The 22,821-nt window shown below is 45.9% G+C and overlaps 1 protein-coding gene across 1 annotated transcript in view; it reads left to right on the top strand.

The window, feature by feature from the left end:
- LOC126412614 (leucine-rich repeat-containing protein 24-like) overlaps positions 1–22,196 on the top strand; it is a 214,800-nt gene extending 192,604 nt beyond the window's left edge. The window contains exon 7 of the mRNA XM_050082281.1: positions 21,729–22,196. Within this exon, the coding sequence (XP_049938238.1) occupies positions 21,729–22,196 (468 nt within the window). The remainder of the gene's footprint in view (positions 1–21,728) is intronic.
- Positions 22,197–22,821: the final 625 nt, after the last annotated feature.

The raw sequence follows: 22,821 nt of genomic DNA, 5'->3' as shown, positions 1-22,821 counted from the left end.
TCCTTTTCTTTGGTCCCCTTACTGCTTTTACTGATCCTCTGTTAGTAACACAGTATTTCCCGTCTCCTTCTACATAGGCAGGTCCGTATCTAGTGACATGTACTGTTCAGTTCCGCGTTATATACGGTTTATGGATATATTGGTCACATACACAAATTTTCAGATTAGCTATGGATATTACTGTATTTTACCATATCTGCAATAATGCGGAGAGGAGGAAGCATCTATTTCTGACAGTTGTATGACTTACTCGCAACCTGTGATTAGGGCATTATGACAGGTAACTCTTACCCCAACATTAGCAGTTGTTTTTAATACACGATACTTTTAATTTTGTTGTTTAGGTTTTTTGACTGAGTTCAAGCGCATAATGTTTCTCCAGTTCTAAGATACCACTCCATTACCGGAAAAAAAATTTTTGAGCCTTGAGAGACGGCACGTGCGCGTTTCGGTTATTGTTCAGGAAAGTGGAGCCATTGTTGTCACCGATATCTTACGCTCTGTGGAAAGCGGCATCTAACGTGTAATAGTCTTTCGTGGCAGAGCCATAGCTGCTAAAGTGACTTCCTAATAGCCACTTCACAATTTGTCACACAGGAAGGCTACAAAACCTCTCTATTGTAATTGTTTTACATACATTCATCAGTATTTGTCGTTTTATATTTTCTCTACATTCGTTTTCCTCATGGCTGTAAGAGATATTGATTGTCATATCTGCACTACGATCTTTCTCTCACAGGAGGAGTTCCCTACCTTGCCTTTTACCGTACTTAAGTGCGTCGATGAGAGCACTCGATAAGCAAACAAATATTCATAGATCCTGTATCTATCATTCGTGTTCACCCGACCTCTCTGTGCTTAGGTAATAGTCTGAACTTCAATAATTCTGATATTATTTCGATTTTTAGACTAGTTCTCATCAATCTAATGCTGAAAAAACAAATTTTGAATTTGAGCCGTTATATTCATTAGTTGTATTTGTTTATTTTTTTAGTCCTGTTTTCCATATGTTAGCGGTATCTGCTTTTAATACACCCTTTCGTCACTGTGTCATAATGTCTACCGCGAATTTTACTGCTCTAATATCTAAATAGTCAAGGCAGCGTAGTTTATGCATATGTATGGGTCGATTTTGCGTACGAAACTGCTGTGTGTTTTCGTTAAATATTTTCCTGTGTCTCTCATAGAAATAATTTGGTTGCCGTATTTTGTTTACGTTATTACGTCCGCTTGGGTTAGTCTGCATTCGTCCGGTTGACAGGAGGTTGTTTACTCGCATGTGTTTTGTGATCTTAAAAGCATGCTATGTATTTCACTGTAAGTCTTTGTGTGTATGAGAGCGTTTTGGGTCGTTGAGTTAAATACCTGTTTGCAACGATGAAATATTATTTTCGAAGGCCGTAAATCAACGCTTTGTCAGGGCTGGTAACAGTGACGTAGCTTTGACTGCCTTTGTTGTTAATATTTCGTGATTATTTATGTATTTCAGTGCGGAAGGTTTAATTTTAAAGCTTTATTAAGCACGGAGCATTAAATTATCACGTATCAAAGGATTTTTGCCTGGTCCGTAACGTAGGTACCAGTAATTTGACTCAATAAAGGAGCTCAGTTCTGCGAAAATTCAAGGTCCGATAGTGTGCTCAGATGCCAAAAACTGCGTACCAGCAATAAGACTAATAACAAATAGACACACACGCACACACAAACGAGTTCCTGCTAATGTTTCACCATATGAGCTCGACAGACGCTGTTACCAGAACAATACTGTAAATTATACTTGCGAGATGGTTACTACATACACTGCCGGAAAAAATTTGCAGTATTGGAGAGACAACGTCGATTTTGATCAGATATCGGCATATGCCACTTGGGGGATAGTAGATGTAGTGATGAAGGTTTCAACGTCGTCCACGAACAGATAGCGTGGGGGCACAGCCACCAGAGCGCCCACCGTGTTCAAATGGCTCTGAGCACTATGGGACTTAACGTCTGAGGTCATCAGTCCCCTAAAACTTAGAACTACTTAAACATAACTAACATAAAGACATCACACACATCCACCCCCGAGGCAGCATTCGAACATGCTACCTTAGCTGTCGCACGGTTCCAGAATGAAGCGCCAAGAACCACTCGGCCACTCCGGCCGGCTGCCTAACACGTCTACCCTTTAATAGGAAATGCTCACAGGCTGGAGGCTTAGTGTGGTGCAAACGTGTGAAGTAAGCAGGGAACCATGCCACGGAGACACATTCCTGCCCCTACAGTCAACTGATTCGGTTTGACAGGGGTCTGATTACGTCCTTGTGAGTGGCGGGATGGTCCTTTCGGACAATGCCACCCAAGTTGGACCTGATGCGTCAGTTGAACCACGATGCTGGTATCAGTGAAGCATTCTCAACCCGTAGACGATGTTCTGGACTTCCACGCAGCACAGACGCCTGCCAGGATCGTTGTATTGTAAGGGCAGCAGTGGCAGATCGTGCAGCTACAGCCGCACCGACAAGAGGGCTTGTAGGCCCAGACGTGACAACACGAACTGTTGCGAACTGGTTGATAGCAGTGGGAGTACGGGCACGCACACCTCTAGCCTGTCTTCCACTCACACCACAGTATCGACATGCACAGCTCGACTGATGCCGTCGGAGGGTCATTGGAAGGGGGAATGACGCGCCGTGATCTTCAGTGATGAAAGCAGACTCTGCCTGAACGCAAATGATGGTCGTTTGCGCGTACGACACATGCCTCATGAGCGCTGTCGCTGCATTCGTGCAAGACACACTAGTCCCATCCCAGGCTTAATGGTCTGGGGTCCGATAAGCTATAACCCTAGTTCACCTTTAATGTTCCTGGAGGGGACGCTAACCAGCAATTGGTACATGCAGAATATTGTTAGATCCATTCTGCTGCCGTTCTTACAGCAGGAGGGTGATGTGTTGTCCCAACAGGATAATGGTCGCCCACAACACTGCCCGAGAAATTCAATGTGCTCTGAAGACGTATAGCAACTTCCCCGACCAGCATGATCTCCAGTCTTGTATCCATTAGAGCATGTGATGGGAAGAGAAGTGGCTCGTATGACTGGTCAGCCAACGTCATTTACAGAGCTATGTGAACAGGTCGACAGGCATGCCGTAACGTATCCCTGCGCAGTATGCGACATTTGTACGGTAGACTGGATGCCAGAGTCAGCACCAGCATTGCTGCCCGTGGAGGCTACACCACGTACTAACATGGGTGTCTCAACATAGGTCGATACCTGGTATTTGTATTGTATCTTAACCGGGGACCTAGAAACGACGGAGAGGATCCGTCCACGCCGCAGTCGCAGTGGTCCACAACCCCACGACGACTACCGCAGTCCACTTCACCCCTCCGCCGCCCCCACACCGGACAGAGGGTTATTGTGCGGTTCGGCCCCGGGTGGACCCCCCAGGGAACGTCTCACACCAGACGAGTGCAACCCCTATGTTTGCATGGTAGAGTAATGGTGGTGTACGCGTATGTGGAGAACTTGTTCGCGCAGCAATCGCCGACATAGTGTAACTGAGGAGGAATGAGGGGAACCAGGCCACATTCGCCGAGGCAGATGGAAAACCGCCTAAAAACCATCCACAGACTGGCCGGTTCACCGTACCTCGACACAAAGCCGCCGAGCGGATTCGTGCCGGGGACCAGGCGCTCCTTCCTGCCCGGAAAGCCGTGCGTTAGAGCGCACGGCCAACCGGGCGGTCGTGATACCTGGTAACTCAGAACTGCCTGAGCTATTCATCTGTAAATGTAATCAATCATGTACGCTATACACACTGTTGCAACAATAAATCTTGAGTGAATTGGAAACCTCTAAAAGGGCGTACTAATTTTTGTTCCGGTAATGAATTTCACGAGATGTGATAACGACCAGTCATTTGCAGAGACACTAAGCTAAATGTTGTGTTCCAACCAAAAATAAACTTTAGCTGGTAGCTAGGACATAACAGGGCGTTCACAGGCACTAGGACAAGAAACACTTCAGTATCATTGACCTCCGTACACTTCGCTTTTTGCTGAATCACGTCTAAAAATGGGGATAGCACTTTTCTGTGTTGCGTGAGATCATACTCCATCGGTCCACGAGAAACCTTCCTCTATATGCAGATTGATGTGTAATCATTCAATCGATACAGATAACAAATATCAGTCAAGAGACTTGTTTCTTAGATCTACGTCTGGACATCTACAGAACCGCAGGATAATTCCTTCTCTTTATGGTGAGCGCTATTTTCCTTGAATCGATGAATGAAGGAAGATTAAGTATGTAACATCCCATCGATAGCGCGATCATTAGAGATGGAACACAATCTCGGAATACGAAACGATGGGGAAGGTAATCGGTCGCGCACGATTTAAGGAAAACATGGAAAAACTAAATATGTATGGTTGGATGGGGGTTTGAACCGTCGTTCTCCCGAATGCCAGTTCACTGTTCTAAACACTGCACCGCGTCATTCGCTATGATTTATCGAAATTTATGCTATACGTTACCGTTTATCAATATGCACTGAAGAGGAAAATAAACTGGTACACTTGCCTAATATCGTGCAGGGCCCTTGCAACCACGCATAAGTGCCGCAACACGACGTGGCATGGACTCAACTAATGATTAAGTAGTGCTGGAGTTAACTGACTCCATGAATCCTATAAGGCTGACCACAAATCAGTAAGAGTACGAGAGGGTGGACGTCTCTTCTGAACAGCACTTCGCAAGGCATGCCAGATATACTCAACAATGTATTTGGGTGGGAAATTTGGTGGCCAGAGGAAGTATTTATACTCAGAAGAGTGTTCCTGGAGCAACTCTGTAGCAATTCCGGACGTGTGGTGTGTCGCATTGTCCTCCTGGAATTACCCGAGTCCCTCGGATTGCACAATGAACATGAATGGCAGCAGGTTATCAGACAGGGTGCTTACGTACGTTTCACTTGTCACAGTCGTATCTGTACGTATCAGGGGACCCATATCACTCCAGCTGCACATGACCCACACCATTATAGAGCGTCCATCAGCTTGGACAGCTCCCTGTTGACATGCAGGATCCATATATTCGTGAGGTGGTCTCCATAACCGTACACGTTCATCCACTCCATACTATTTGAAAGGTGACTCGTCCGACCAGACAGCATATTTCCTGGCTTTTCCGGCGAGATCTTGACATGTGGAATAATTGGGTCTACTGCCGGATGTTTGTGTCGCTCTGGCACAATAAATACTGGACAAGATCATCCAATGCGGCAGTCTCAGGTAGCACCTGAAGAAGGCAACGAGTTTCGTGGCCGAAATATTGTGGCAGAGCGACACAAACATCCGGCAGTAGGCCCGATTATTCCACATGTCAAGATCTCGGTGGGAAAGCCTGAAGAGTTACATCAGAAGACTCTACAAGGAGGAGATGTACCTTAATATCAAGAAACTGGATAAGCTTCGACAGAGGAAGGGGAGGATACTGAGTTCTCTCAGTTTCCTTCTGAGATGCCGAGAGGGGGATGTAGTTCCTGTCTTCGCCAGGTTCAAGCATCATATTAACACCAGAACGGCGAACAGAATCAAACACCGAGCTACCCTCGCACTGGTAAAAGAAAGAGTGCATGACTGGTGCCACCGCCTAGATATCACGTCCAGGGATTTACTCTATCTCCACTCTTCCATAGCAGCTACCCTGAACCCGAGAAGACTCGGCCCATGTTGATGGTGCCTTCAGGTCCTTGGCTGAATGCACCATGATGGAATCAACAGGATGTCAACAGGCCAAGTTTGAGGGTCTTAATAAGAAGGTACAACAGGATGGGGACACACGGACAGTGGTCAACCTGAGTGACAAGCAGATCAATGAGGACACCTCAAAAGCACTGAGAAAGGTCCTCAATTTTGCATTGACTCCCAGAAGCATACCTGTTACAGCCTTCATCAGTTCAGTTGAGCAAGTCGTCAACACACTACCTTCCCATGTGTCTGAAGAGATCCGCAGGGAGACCTGCAAAGCACTCACCAGGACGAAGCCCCCAAAATCCAACATCTCGAATGAGGAGAGAGTGCCACTAATGCAGCTATGGGAGGATGACAGCGTTGTAGTTTTGCCAGCTGATAAGGGTAACTCCACGGTCATCTTAAATAAGTTGGAGTATAATAGGAAGGTGCAACAACTTCTGGAAGACACTGCTTACAAACCACTAGATGGCGACCCCACTGGCAATGCGGACAAGAAGACCCAGAAGATGCTGAAGGAGACAGGTCTACCGGAACAGGTCATCAAGAAGCTTCATCCCAAAGTACCTGTACCACCCAGACACTTTGGACTCCCCAAGGTCCGCAAGGAGGGGGTCCCTCTTCAACCTATTGTCAGTAACATTGGCTCAGCGACATACCTCACTGCACAATACCTGAAGAAGATATTGGCACCATATGTGGGGTAATGTGCACACCACATTCGGAACTCGGAGGACTTCCTACAACGGCTAAGGCTGCTACACACCGTGGACTCTGACATCATCGTCAGTTTCGATGTGATGTCGCTCTTCACACGAGTGCCACTCACCGATTCACTCAATATCATTGGAGAGAGGTTCGATGGTGCCCTGCTTGACCTGTTCAAGCATGTACTGACCTCAACAATTTTTCTTTATGGGGGTCAATTTTATGAGCAAACAGAAGGAGTGGCAATGGGCAGCCCTTTATCACCAGTGGTAGCCAACCTTTTCATGGAAAGGTATGAAGAGGAGGCACTTGCATCAGCAACTTACCAAACCCAAGTGCATTCTTAGGTACGTCGATGATACTTTTCTCATTTGGCCCTGTGGCAGGGAGAAGCTAGAAGACTTTTTGGAACATCTAAATTCACACCACCAAAGTATAAAATTTACTATGGAGCTAGAGAAGGATGGACAGCTCCCATTCTTGGATGTCCTGGTCAAGAGGAAGGCAGATGGCACTCTGGCGCACAGTGTGTATCGTAAGCCCACCCACACTGACTTATACCTTCAAGCCAGTAGCTGTCACCACACGGCACAGAAGAATGGAGTCATGAAATCATTAGTTCAAAGGCTTGGGTTCTGTCACATACAGAATGCCAGGCCACGGAGATAGAACATCTACAGCTGGTGTTCAGCAGAAATGGATACTCCTCCACAGACATCCAAAGGGCACTTTATGCTACCAGCCAACCACAGGGTATAGAAGTGGAGCTAGAGGAGGCCAAGAAGGAGGCATACCTGCCATATTCCGGAACCTATTTCTGCAAAGATCAGCAGAATTCTTTCACAATATGATATAAAGAGTATCATCTGCCCACCCTCCAAAATTGGGACAATGTTAGGGAGTGTGAAGGACGACCTGGGGCTACATAAACCAAGCATTTACAACAACCTTTGCCAGTGTGGAAATTCATACATTGACCAGACAACCAGGACGGTGGACATCAGGTGCAAACACCAGAGGCACACCAGACTCGCACAGGCATCCAAATCTGCCACAGCAGAGCACTGTCTGGAGCTCGGCCACTCAATGGACTACAACAACACCAAAATTGTGACACAGACGACAAGATTATGGGACAGTGTCATAAAGAAGGCCATCGAGACCAAGGTCACCTAATAAACCAAGACAGCGGTTACCAGTTCTGCTCGGCGTGGAGTCCGGCTCTGGAGCTTATCAGGGCCCAACGAAAGGAACCAAGAAACTGCTTAAGAAGTAGTAACACCGCAGGAGCAGCGCCAGGAGGGCGCGGACCGCGAACGTAACTGCCGACGCGGGACGGGCCTCTAACAGCCGGCACGACCGCAGATGATGGACGAGCCGGGCGCGGACGCCCATCGGAGCACCAGGAAAGTGCCAAAACCTCAGGAGCAGCGAAAAGTGGGGGCGGACCGCGAACGGAGCGCCCGACGCGAGACGAGCCTCAGACAGCTGCCACAACTGCAGATGGTCGACGAGGCAGGCACGGACGTCTGTGGGAGCACCATGGAAGGGCCAAAACCTCAGGAGCAGCTCCAGGCGGGCGCGGACCACGAACGGAGCGCCGGACAAAGGACAGGCCTCATAGAGCTGCCACAGATGGAGACCCAGTCGGGCGCGGACGTCCAAGGGAGCACTGGGGGAAGAGACAACATTACAAGCAGCGCCAGGCGGTCGCGGACAGCAGAGAGAGCACCCAGCGCCCTCTGGGCATAAATACTGGACAAGATCCTCCAATACGGTAGTCTCAGGTAGCACCTGAAGAACGCAACGAGTTACGTGGCCGAAATATTGAGCCAGAGCGACACAAACATCCGGCAGTATACCCAATTATTCCACATGTCAACATATTTCCAGTGATCAACAGTCCAATGTCAGTGTTGACGGGCCCAGGCGAGGAATAATACTGTGTGTCGTGCACTGATCAAAGGTACACGAGTGGACCTTCGCCTCTGAATGCTTATTTCGATGATGTTTCGTTGAATGGTTCACACGCTGGCACTTGAAGGTAGCCCAGCATTGAAATCGGCAGCAATATGCAGAGGGGCGGCACTTCTGTAACGTTGAACGATTATCTTCAGTCCTCATTGGTCCCGTACCTGCAGAATCTTATTTCGGCCGCAGTGATGTCGGAGATTTGATGTTTTATCGGATTTCTGATATTCACGGTACACTCGTGATATGGTCATACGGGAAATTCCCCACTTCATCTCTACCTCGGGGACGCTATGTCCATCGCTCTTGCCCCAACTATAATACCACGTTCAAACTCACTTGAGTATTGATAACCAGCCATTGTAACAGCAGTAAGCGATCAAACAATTACACCATACACTTGTTGTCCTATATAGGCGTTGCCGACAGCAGTGTCGTATTCTGGCTGTTTACATACCTCAGCAGTTTAATACGCATGCGTATACCAGTTTCTTTAGCGCTTCAGTGCACTTTCACAATTGATTCACGATATACAAAAACTAACATCTAACGTTTTGATAACAGAAACATACCTTCCTCACTGAAGACCAGAAGTAAATCATCTAATAAGACAATCTGCATCTGATGATGGACCAATAGGGTCCGAAATGTAAAGTGTTATTTAATAAACACGAAAAAAAATTCACTGAAGAAATCCTTGTTATTTTTAATTTTTCATAACGAAGCGTACTGATATCAAAAGTTATTCTATTCAACTTGATAGTGGCCATGGAAAGTACATATGTGTAAGTTCCTTTGATATTGCAGAATGCTGCTCTATACGTGTGTGGAGTGACATTTCTCTTAACAATTGGGTCAGTTGAGGATAAGGTAGTGGTTCTTGACCGGTCTGACTTGTTTCTTATGTAAATCTCGTGTGATACTGGTATTATAATGGTGACGGGTATTCTCTGAGAGTCAATTAATTTTGCTCGTGAAGCCCTGATCATATCCGCAAGTTGCAGACGTGCACAGGAAATCTTGCCTAATCTTGCCTGACGTCTTCTGGACAAGTACGTTGTTTTGAAAAAAGTTTCTCCATACCAGTGCAGAAACGACCTGCAGTACCATTTGATTGCTGTGAAGTAGAATTGACTAAGAGAGATAATGGTCTGAATGTGATTGGTCCTATTAGAGCAATTTTCGCAGTGAACTACATGTTACGTATTCTCTCTTACTATGTGATCTTATTTTCAAGAAAAAAATTGGTCTTAAGCCATATCTTATGTACACAGCTACTCTAGGGAAAACTTTTGTTTTCTTCATGTTTAATAATTATAATCTTTTGCTCCATGAAGTAAAATGACTTTTATTCCATTGGGTTCAGGTACAAAATTCAGTTTCTCTTAAGATGTATATTTTTTAGTTATGTTATAAGTTATCTGCCATTCGACTGTTGTCTTCCTGTGCTATCTTAATATTTTAGTATACATATTCACGCTGTACAGAAGATCCTCACAATATGTAATACATAAATTAATGTACTCTTCGCATAAAATTTTTTCTTGGAGTGCCAAACTAACTAATCGTAGATGCTTCAATAAACATAACACCTTGGCGATTAGTCTGGCAATGGCTTTCCCGCAGACGTTGTACCTCATTCTATCACTCTGTCGTCTCGAATTACACTATGTGATCAAAAGTATACGGACACCCCCCAAAACATACGTTTTTTATGTTAGGTACATCGGGTTGCCTCCTACTGCCAGGTACTACATATCAGCGACCGCAGTAGTCATCAGATATCTTGAGAAAGCAGGATGTGGCGCTCCGCGGAACTCACAGACTTCGAACGTGGTCAGGTTCAAATGGTTCAAATGGTTCTGAGCACTATGGGACTTAACATCTGTGGTCATCAGTCCCCTAGAACTTAGAACTGCTTAAACCTAACTAACCTAAGGACATCACACACATCCATGCCCGAGGCAGGATTCGAACCTGCGACCGTAGCAGTAGCGCGGTTCCGGACTGCGCGCCTAGAACCGCTAGACCCCCGTGGCCGGCGTGGTCAGGTGATAGGGTGTCACATGTATCATACGTTTATACGCGAGATTTGCACACTCCTAAACATCCCAAGGTCCACTTCTTCCGATGTGATACTGAAGTGGGAACGTGAAGGGACACGTGCAGCTCAAAAGCGTACAGGCCGACCTCGTCTGTTCACTGACAGAGACCGCCGACAATTGAAGAGGGCCGTAATGAGTAATAGGCAGACGTCTGTCCAGACCATCACACAGGAATTCCTAACTGCATCAGTATCCGCTGCAAGTACTACGACAGTTAGGCGGAAGATGAGAAAACTTGGGTTTCATGGTCGAGTGGCTGCTCATAAAGTCGGCCGAAGTTGCCGTGCGGTTAAAGGCGCTGCAGTCTGGAACCGCAAGACCGCTACGGTCGCAGGTTCGAATCCTGCCTCGGGCATGGATGTTTGTGATGTCCTTAGGTTAGTTAGGTTTAACTAGTTCTAAGTTCTAGGGGACTAATGACCTCAGCAGTTGAGTCCCATAGTGCTCAGAGCCAGCTGCTCATAAGCCACACATCACGCTGGTAAATGCCAAATGACGCCTCGCTTGGTGTAAGGAGCGTAAACATTGGACGACTGAACAGTGGAAAAATCTCGTGTGGAGTGACGAATCACGGTACAGAATGTAGCACGTTATGGGTATGGCGAATGCACGGTGAACGTCACCTGCCAGCGGGTGGAGTGCCAACAGTAAATTTCGGAGGCGGTGATGTTATGGTGTGGTCATGTTTTTCATGGAGGGGCTTGGCACCCCTTGTTGTTTTGCATGGCACTATCATAGCACAGATCCACATTGATGTTTTAAGCACCTTCTAGCTTCCCACGATTGAAAAGCAATTAGGGGATGGTGATTGCATCTTTCAACACGATCGGGCACCTGTTCATAATGCACGCACTGTGGCGGAGAGATTACACGACAGTAACATCCCTGTAATGGACTGACCTGCACACATTCTTGACCTGAATCGTATAGGAACTCTTTGGGATGTTTTGGAACGCCGACTTCGTGCCAAGTCTCACCGACCAACGTCGATACCTCTCTCCACTTCTACACTCCGTGAATAATGGGCTGCCATTCCCCAAGGAACCTTCCAGCACCTGACTGAACGTATGCCTGCGAGAGTAGAAGCTGACATCAAGGCTAAGGGTGGGCTCACACCATACTGAATTTCAGCATTACCGATGGAGGCCGCCACGAACTTGCAAGTAATTTTCAGCCAGGTGTCTATATACTTTTGATGACATATTATAGATTTGGACATTCCACCTACTTCTACTTTTTCTGTCTTCAATTTCTTTACACTGCACAAGTCACTGTCCTAAAATACCCCTCTCCACCAATAAAGGTGTTCGATTCTGTTTATTTTTCTTTCCATGAAGAATGCGGAGCTCAGAATTATTCTCAGCTATCTTATGTTTGCATTCTAGTAAATTTTGTCGCAGTAATCACTCTAGTACCGTTAAATGCTGGAGTGAATGGCCTATATATTTCACAATTTTCCGTCTCCTTCTTCCTATTGACCGAAGAAAATAATCATCCTGACATTATGCTAGTAAGTCTGAGATTATCTCGTCCACTGAGAGTTAGAGACCAGTATCACTACATTGCCTATCTGTTTCACGTAATCACCTTTTGCGTTTTATTTTGTTTTTCCCAAATACATGTCACGATTCAAAGACAAATATCACAACGTGTAAGGGGTGAAGTGGGTTGAGTAGGCTAGCACATTCTAGGAGATAAACTTTAGTTAATATCACACTTTTACGGGAAACGTTGCTACGGCACAATGCACGCAGACTGCATATGGAGAGCCACATGGCTGCTTCGCATTTTCCCACCAGGGTACGGTGCTGTCGAAACGATACCTGGCTGACTCGCAGCCGGTGACCGTTTGCACTGTTTTGGCGGCTAACTGACCGTATCCATGCTGCTATGTAGAGTAGTAGGAGCTCCATTAACACTGGCGGCTTCGCATATTCAGGTAGGGCACGACAGTCTTTGGGAGTGGCTCAGTAAGGAGTTCACTTCATTCGACCCATTTTTATTTGTCTTTTTTTCTGCAAGCGTACTCATTGCCTTTGAAATAGAGTCTGGATCACTAATTTACTTAGTATACGAACGGCCAGTTTTGTGTGATAAGACTACGGAAAACTGCTTGGATCAGATTCATGAAGAACATCCATGGATCTACAGTCATCAAGCATTACAGTGAACTGATGTTCCACGGCCTTTGTTCCTCAGACAGAACGTCAGTGGTGTAATTTAAATCTTTTATCTTCTCTCTGAACTTAAATTCCTCTTCTCAATTCCACTTCGATTTCCTGTACCACTTGCTCTATGCATAGACTTAATGGAAGGGGCCTATAGGCCACAGCCAAGTCTCATTTCCTTTTCAGTTGTTGCCTGCCTGCCGTGCATTTCGACTTTCACAACTGCTGTCAAGTTTTTGTACAGCATGTAGCCTATCTCTCGCTGTGTTTTGTCCTGCTGACTTCAAAATTTCTTAAAATACAGAATGTATTCATATGAAAACGAGACAAATAGCAAGAAATGTAATCGTCTTCCTTTATCCCAATGTGAGACAAGACGATTAACATCTTCATGAGAAAATATTTACGCTTGTCTAGAGAATCATGGCTTTGCCCTGGCGTGCATTTCTTCGGGCGTAGCAAATCGATGCCCACGACTGTCTTTCTTAAAGGCTCCAAAATTGTAGATATTGCGTAGGGAGAGATCGGAACTATATGGAGGATGTGTAAGGGCTTCCCAGCGAAACTTCTGCAGCGTAACTGAAACAGATTTGGCAACATGTGGCGCCCTTTCATCTCCTCCACACAGCCCCGGTCTCTCCCCATACGATTTCCGTATTTTTGGAGCCCTGAAGGGACACTGGTGGCCGTCGATCTACTTCGAACAAAGTGGTACGTGGCTGGGTACAATCTTGGTTATGTAGGCAATGGCAAACATTTTTGCCATGAATGCATTGACGATCTTGTCTAAAAGTGGGGTAAATGTATTAACAATTAGGGCAATTACTTTTGAAATGATAAACAGTTTACTTTTTATTATCTGCCTCGTTTACATTTGACTGCCGTTTATATTTTGTAGTCAGTAACACGGAATCGTTTATTCTAAATTTACAAATACTATAGATGTGGGTTTGCCTACAGTATTTATTTCCTAGTCAGCTCATTGGAAACTACTATAAGAATTTCTCAGCATCGCCGTAGTGCTCTTAAAAGCGTGAAACTGTTCAAGATTATCGTATGGTTTCACTGTTACCAATTTCCCCGCCTTTTAAACAATAATAAACCGAAATCCCGACTAGCACAGGATTATTCAAATGTACAACGGGCGATCAAAAAGTTTCCGTTTGAGGACGTTGCTGCATACGGAACATAGTGCGACTCTTATTTGGGTACAAAAACACCGCCACGTACGTAAGAAACCAGTGATGCATTCCTGTCTTTCCGACGTGGTTGCGGTAAATACGGGAACGTGAACTACTGCAATGTTGTTACGAAATGCATCCGAAGAGGACCAACGTGCTGTTATCCCCTCTGCCGAAGGACAAACACCAGGAGACATCCATCAGAGGATGAAGAATGTGTATAGATCAGCATGTCTGTCGAAAACCATCGTTGCGGAATAGCACGCTAAATTCCGTTCTGGTCGCGATTCGACGTCCCCATATCGCAAATGTCGTAACGCAGCAGGTACGCCGGCTCGAGTGGGTGACACTCGAGTACCCGCCCTGTAGTCCTGACCTATCCCGAACCGTCCCTTAAAACTGGTCTTGAAGGGTTGACGACTCCTATCGGATGAGAATGTGTTGCAGGCAGTTACTGACTTCTTCCCGCAGCTGCACACAATGTTTTACTACACAGTTATCTTCAACTTGCTGCGCTGATGGCACGATTATCCAAAGTCCACGGTGATTTTCTCTGATCGGCATACCGATTCTAGACTGTACGGCTTACGAAAGCCTTTTATCACCCCTTATCGCTCTGGGGTTTTATAAGAAGATTGTACGAAAGCTACAAGACCAAGAGAAAAAAATAACATATCAGCGCTGAGATAATACCTCCAAGCATCGAATGACAGTCAGATTCACTGAAGACCGTCTCCAACAGTTTAACGGCTGAGGCTGCGGCTTTGAACTTTTTCTTTGGAAGAGAGGTAAAATGGAAAATGTGTTTGGCTTCATTGGTCGGGAGGCCCCTTGCGGGGCAGGTCCGGCCGCCTTGATGCATGTCTTATTACATTCGACGCCACATCGGGCGACTTGCGCGTCGGATGGGGATGAAATGATGATGAAGACAACACAACACTCTGTCCCTGAGCGGAGAAAAATCTCCAACGAAAGGGGTGAATCGAACCCGGGCCCGTAGGATGGCAATCCGTCACGCTGACCACTTTTTTAAATTTTTTGGTATTTTTTATTATTTTTTTGGTTAATAAAAATAAAAACGCGGTTCCTCCGCTTTATGGTCCAACAACGCGACCACTAATTCCTTTTTCCTTTTTGTTTTTTTGGAACAGGAAGGCAGGGTAAACAAGCAATCTTTATTCGTACAATTGTGCTGTCCTAGGGATAAGAAAAGTATCGAGACAGCAAAAACAATTTGGAAACCGTAAAATCAACGAAAAGGCCGCCCTCTTATTCTTTTTAACATGAATGAAGTAAATGATAATCCTAGTCACGGGCGGGAGTGAAAATGAAGTTATCATCTGCATCACAATGCCTGCAGCACGCGGTGTCGCATCATAAATCTGGCAGAAGGCAATATAATCTTGACCATTTCTGCCACTGTGCGTGGCATGTATTTCTTCTGCGTCGACCATTCGAAGGACTATTATCTGAGGCGGTTTAGGTGTTTACTATCGTTGTGTGTTTTTCTTTTTCATGTTAACATAATCCAGTCATGACTGGCGCCAACAGGTAGGGGCCAGTTTTCTTCTCAGTGTGCAATATGCCAATATAATTGAACCGCGCAGTATTGTCGTTCTGCTGCAGGAGTCTTCTCATTTCTGGCTCAGCTGTCGGGCGGATTGTGAAAAACACTTACTAAAAATTTGGAAAAGTAAGTCCTGTATTTCGTATGACTCCGTATGAGCTCGTGTTGTTCTTGTAAATACATCCAATAATCCATCAGGGACTTATTATCGTACGAATACAAATATTTCGTCGCATGTCCAGCGATCCACAGTTTGTGCAAAGAGGAGAATCGACCAAATGAATTGTATGTAATCGACTTCTGGTCACAAGTTTGCGGTTTATAAGAATATACCACATCGATCTCGCTGCTGTTGACAGTAATGGAGTATGCACTGCACACCAAATGTGGTTCCACGTTCTAGACGGGTATTTTAATTCCATTTGTTGCGGCCATGGTGATCCATCAAGCACCTATAGATATCCCGAGTCGTGGGTACTCTCGTCGAAGGTACTTTCAGACGAACATAATTATAATCAACACCACTGAGCTGGACTGGAAGAGAGGTGGCGTCACACCATTCCATGGATGGGCGTTTTGTTTCCAGTCCGAAGTGATGAGTTTATGTTTCTTCGGCTGTGTCGATGTTTGACAAAAAACTGTCACGATCAGCCTCGTGACGCGTAAGCAGTTCCGCACAGGTGGTCCTTTATGATCTTCTGTCAGGCGGCGAGGAACCCAGACGACATACACATTTGAGTGTGTAAGTACTACCTACAGAGACGTCTGGCTGAGCAGCGAGGTGTTTGATATTCATGCCTCTATCACATCGTACGAGACTGTCCACACGTTCCAACATTACAGGAGACGCAGCTGTGGGTGGCTGGCCTATACGCGGGAAATCGCCTAACGGTTTACCGTCATTTTAATCACTACCACGTTTCCATAGACATTATGCAAGCCGTTGTGAATATCTGCGATACTCTGGTTTGACGCCAAAGAATCTGAACGACAGCTCTCTGTTTGGAACCCAACTTTGATACAGACGCCATTTTGAAGGCTACTGAAGGCTACATATAGCCCCTCCATACATGGGATCTTTGTGAAACTATAGGCGTGAAGCGGGAATATTCCACTTGTTCCACAACAAAGTGTTGCATTGAGTATGTTCGCACCTGCAGAGCTCAATGAACAGATTTCAAAATGGTTCAAATGGCTCTGAGCAGTATGGGACTTAACTTCTAAGGTCATCAGTCTCCTAGAACTTAGAACTACTTAAACCGAACTAGCCTAAGGACATCACATATATCCATGCTCGAGGCAGGATTCGAACCTGCGACCGTAGCGGTCGCGCGGTTCTAGACTGTAGCAACTAGAGCCGCTCGGCCACCCCGGCCGGCAGAGTTCAAAAGGCGGCTGCTGTCGTGGTGCCGTCCTGGACAGCAGAAGCAGCTTCAGTCAACTACAGGCATATACTGATGTTTTCTGCGTCATAGACGGTACCCGTCTTGAGCACGTATTATGTGAGTTTAGAACTTGGAAAGATTGTCTATCTACCGGTATGCGTATATTCACTGTATGACTAGCACTTTTGGCGCAGTCATCTTCTGAAACTCTGAAGGTACTTATGAATAGATTGTTAAAAAATCTGGGTTGCACGTAGCTGTACAGGGTGTTTCAATAAGCATATACGTATTTCGAACGCATGTATTTATTAAATTGGGAGACACACATCTACGAAACTTGAGAAACGTAATTACGAGTCTTCAAGTTTAGATTACAAATGTTCGATACGTTCTCCACCAACGACACGAACACTCTCACATCGATACTCGGGTTCCCCCAACACTGGAGTAACCATGTCCATCGTCAATGATGTCATGGCAGTACGATTCTTCTACTTTTCCAGTTACCGTTGTAGTTATGTGCACAACCGTTGTCCTTAATGAAACCCCACAAGAACAAGTCACAGGGCGTCATATCCCATGACTGTGGAGGCCAGCTAAGAAGAGCTTAGTCGCCAGCTGTTTAACGATCAATCCAAGCGCTCAGTAGTTTTATTCATATATTCGCACACGTAGCGATTCTTGTTGAAGAATGAAGTCGTTCTTGTTCAGCTTCGGAAGCAACCACATTTGTAAGATCGTAAGATACTGTTGACTGTTGTTGTGTTTCCATCAAAGAAAAATGCGCCGCAAACAGGTGGGTGGGATATCGCACTCACCACTTCGACCTTCTGTGAACTTCGTACATATTCAGTGTCTGCACGTGGATTATGTAGGCCCCAAATTTGAACATTGTGTTGGTTTATTTTTCCACTAAGGTGGAAAATTGCTTCATCACTCAACACGATGTGTAGTGCGAAAGTGTTATCATTGTCAACAGTTTTCTGAAGCTCCTCAGAAAATGCCACTCTTTTGCGTTTGGCGTTACGACGTAGATCCTGTAACAGCTATACCTCGTACTGCTTCATAACCAACCGACGTCTCCCAAACACGGAAAAATTATTGTTGAGGACACTTGGAAAACCCGACTCGCACTACTAGCTGATTTTGTAGGACTGCTTTGCAAAACGGTTTGAATTCGTGCGAGGTTTTCGTCGGGGACACAAGGGCGGCAAGGACACTTTAATTTATATACACATTCTGTGTCTTCAAACTGTCGATACCATCTGCGTAAGTTCCATCTATTCGGAGGATCAGTTTAGTGCCTCAACCTGACACGCCTCTGCAATGCAATTATGGAATTATCTTCGCAAACGCGAGAACACAAAATCATTTCTGATGCGGAGTGTTAATTTTGCAACACGTGATGGTAACCAAACAAATATAGCGGCAATGGGTATAAACTAGACTATGAATTCGTTCCTCCAGTAACCGAGTCGTGACGCAGCGATCGACAGTTTTGACAACATCATTCTGACACCTTTTGAAACAACTTGTATTAATAATTTTTTACACTGATCATGAATAGACCATCTTCAGCTGTACTGTGACACCGTAGTCTGATGTGTGCCAAAAAAAAATGTGACAAGCCAAAATGAATAACCCTTTATACTAAGACCTACCTCGATCAGAGTATACTCAGAGAATGGGAAGAAAGGAAGGGAGATGCAGCCGAACGTGATGTGTCGTTCCGTGCACAACAGCTTGAGATATGTGCGATCACCACAGTGATTTGGTACACTGCTTCACCAACGCTAAGGAAGAACTAATACTGAGGAACAACTAGAAACTGCTGCGGAAGTAGCAATTGCAACGGAACGCCCGACCGATGACAGTAAAAGGGAATGTGGAGAGCGGGACAACTAAGCTACAGCGAAGCATGTCCACAAATGCTCTGCATGCATTCGACAGTTCATGCCGCATGGTGTCTGAGAAGAATTGTTGTGGAACCTATCGTTGCGACATTCCGTTTGCTACGGCATGATGTCTGCAAGGCATCATTTGAGTGCTTACGATCGTGGACGAGCAATTCGATAAAACTGTCACCATTGTGGTCACTGTTAAGGCTGTGTCAAAAAATGTCTTCTCGCGATTAAAAAAGACCGCCGAAGTTGAAAATACTGTGCAAAAACATACTGGTGGTCGCAGACTGATTCTCACTCCTAGGCACATCGCTGGCCCTACCGGTACACGTGTCTACCAGAACAATTTCGTGACGATTAAATCAGGCTGGTTTGTGTGCTAGGAAGCCTTTTAAATGCACAGCACTTCCACCACGCTAACGAGAAAGCCTCGAGAAAGCGGCAGTTGATGGGAGCATGTTCGTTTGAGTCAGCAGCAGTGGTTCAGAGTGATGGTCTCCGACGAATCCCGCATCACCGTGGCAAGTGAGTCTGGCCACCAGTGAGTGTGTAGAGACAGAGTAATGCGTTACACACCACAGAATGTTCCTGAACGTCATCGGTACGGTGTACGAGTTATGATGTAGGCAGGCATTATGCACAATGGCCGAAGACCGCCGCTTGCGTCAGGTGTCGTTAGAACACAGCGGTGTAGCAGGGAGATCATTCTGGGTCATGTCTGTCTGTTGAAGGGTGCGGTAAAATTCGACTTTCTGTTTGTGAATGAAAATTACCGCTCACACCGTACCGCTCATTTGTCGTAAAAACTGAAAAATACAGGTATTGAATCTATGGAATGTCCTTCGTTCTGTCCGGACCTAAACGCTATACAAAGTGCGTTGGACGCTCTTGGCAGACATGTTTCTCTACGAACACCTCTTCCGTGGTTCGTAGAACAACTGAAAACCACTTTGAGAGAGGAGTGCGAAAATATCCCCCAAAGACACCTCAACTGTCTGATAGGCAGCACGAATAACAGGTGCAAAATGTGCATTAATGTGTGAGAAGGGCATATTCCTTACTGAAAGTCCCATATCGACCTTGATTTTGGGAGTCTGATCTGCGTCAAACATGAATGTTTTTTATATCTGTTATCTTGCTTTCTCATTTGGTAAAATCTGCACCATTTTTCGTTATAAATACGCAACATCTAGAAGGAATTATGCTACATAAACGAAAGTTGGTAGGCGTCGTGGTCACGAGAATGTGCGAGCACAAGAAGACTGGGCTCCGTACGGCTACTTTGCACTACCGACAGGGAAAACCATCGTACTCCGTGTTTCGTTCTGGCGTATCGTACGTACTGCACCTGCAGCAGGTGGCACGACAGTGAGACAACAGACTGTTAAAAATCGGTTACTTCAAAGGCAGCTCCGAGCCAGACGACCTGTTGCATGCATTCCACTGACCCCAAACCACCGTCGTTTGCGAATTCAGTGTTGTAGTGCGAGAACTCATTGGAGGGCAGGGCGGAGGTGTGTTGTGTTTTCTCATGAAAGGTGGTTCTGCCTCAATGCCAGTGAAGACCGTGTGTTAGCTTGAAGGTCACTTGAGGACCTGCAACCAACCTATCTGTGTACTAGACACTATGGACCTACATCTGCAGTTACGGTATGGGGTGCGATTTTCTATGACAACATAAACAATCTCGTTATCCCACGCAATTTGTAGGTCAAGTTGGCGATTCTCCCTCTTGTGCTGTCATTCATGAATAGCATTCCAGCGGGATAACGCCCGTATACCGAATTTGTAACCCAACATCCCCTACAGAGTGTCGAGTGTTGCCTTCGTCTACTAGATCAGCAGATCTGCGTCCTATCAAGGACTTATGGGGCATCGTCTGACGACAACTCCAGAAACATCCACAACTACCAATAATCATTTCTGTATTGATAGGTCAGCTGCAAAAGACATGGTGTTCCATCCCACAGGCTGAGATCCTGCACCTGTACAACTCAATGCATGCAATATTCTGACGGTTATGCTCGTTATTAATGTATCATTATTTCACATTTGTAATGGTTTATCTCGCGCTTCCATTAACCTGTGATCATATGCTGTTAATTACCTAAGTACGTCACCTAGACAAATATATTTCCAAAATACCAAAGATGGTACTGTTCTTAAGGGGTGTAGGACATCAAACGGGCCGACTTGGAGCAGGAGAGGCACCACAGCACATTTTAATTTCCACTGTCTATACTTTTACAAATGAATTCATAAAACTTTATCGGCATGACCAGGAAGGATTCAGGATTCACTCTCGTAGCAGTGGAAGTTCAAAACCAAAGCAAAATAAATTTTTGTATACGTGAAGTTGCATAATTTTTTCACTTACTGCTGGCTGCATTTGTTGCTGTAGGTACACTCTTCTACGTAAGTAAGACAGATTCTTCGATGAATTTTACACAGCATGCAAACAATACTTACAGGTGTATGAAACTCTAGAATATTCCAGATCTATTAAAAACTGGTAATAATTGAGATAATTAACTATAAAATTTGAGTTTTTTCTAAACATGAAGTTTAAAATGTAACACCCCATTCATATTTCTATAAATTAAATAAATTCTCGAGTTTCAGACACCTGTAAGTATGGTTTTGTATGCTGTGCAAAATTCTTCGAAGAATCTCTCTTACTTATGAAGAAAAGTGTACATACAGCAACAAATGCAGCCAATAGTAAGTGAAAAAATTATGAAATTTCACATGTAAAAAAAAATTATTTTGTTGTGTTTCTGAACTTCTACTGCTATGAGGATCAATCCTGAATCCTTCCTGGTCATACAGACAAAGTTTTATGAATTTATTTATAAAAGTGTAGACAGTGGAAATTAAAATGTCCTGTGGTGCCTCTCCTGCTCCAAGTCGGCCCGTTTGACGTCCTACCCCCTTAAGCCACTGTCGAGCAGTGTGTTTTTTACACGGCTACCACACAAGTGCGACACGGGCTCTCGATTGCAGGTGAGTCAGCCTGTGGAACCCGAGCAGCGCTACCCGGACCTGCTGGACATCCCGCACCGCTCGGGCCCGCTGCCGCCGCCGGGCCACGCCGCCCCCGCTGCCCCCGGAGGCGGCAAGGCGGCCAGCGTGAGCGTGGCGGCGGGGCCGGACGCGCCCTTCTACGTGCCGCGCGTGCTGGCCACCCACGCGTACGCGACGCTACCCAGGGCGCGGCCGGGCGCCACCCAGCGCAAGGAGGAGGTGGTGCCGCCGCCGCCGCCGCCGCTGGCGCAGCCGCCCCCCCCGCACGGGCAGCCGCACTACGACAACATGGGCCCGCGCGTCACCGCCGGCGGCAGCTCCACGCTGTCGCTGCCCGACGCGCTACCCCCAGACAGCGAGGCCGACGCCGACGCCCCCGACGACATCCCGCCGCCCCCGCTGCCCCCCATGTGCTCCCCTCTGCCGGCCGAGTACGTCGCCCTCTGAGGCCCGCTCACCGTCAACGTCGATCTGAAGCTTTACCTCGACCGCAGGACGACGCCAGAGGACGATCGTGTCTTTGCTACTCCTCTGAGTGTGGCAGTTTGGCGTAGTGGCGTAGGTAACGCCTCTGAGCTTTGTCACTATTAATTGAACATAATTTTCGTGCTGTGGTATCCTCCCTTACACCAGAAGAAACCACCACAAGGACATATAGAGGCCAAATCATATAACGCATGACACTCCTGTTGCCCATCACACGTGGGAAAACTAAATTGAAGACCAGACGAGGCCTCATTCTTGCACAGCTACAATCGATGGACAATTACCATCAGCAACACCCGAGTTCGCTTCATAAATCGTCAGAAAAGTTCAACTTATTGTGGTTCATTTCTAATATACCTAGTTGAAATTAGGAGTGTTCGTAACGGAATTTCAGTTGAGATCTGTGGGTCATACTACACCATTGGAACACGTGGTGTTGCCTCATTATTCACCTCAAAGCTTCAACTTGATGGTAGCATCCTTTAAATATTGCAACCAAAAAAAAAAATCGACAAACTTTAGGGACAGGTTCCTTACACCAAAATAAGAAAAAAAGTCCAGTAAACAAGGGCTCTAAAGCTCATAT

The sequence above is a fragment of the Schistocerca serialis genome, chromosome 7, assembly GCF_023864345.2.
Source record: "Schistocerca serialis cubense isolate TAMUIC-IGC-003099 chromosome 7, iqSchSeri2.2, whole genome shotgun sequence".
Lineage (NCBI taxonomy): Eukaryota > Metazoa > Arthropoda > Insecta > Orthoptera > Acrididae > Schistocerca > Schistocerca serialis.
Note: the sequence above shows the minus strand (reverse complement) of the source record. Positions and strands in the feature narration are given on the sequence as shown.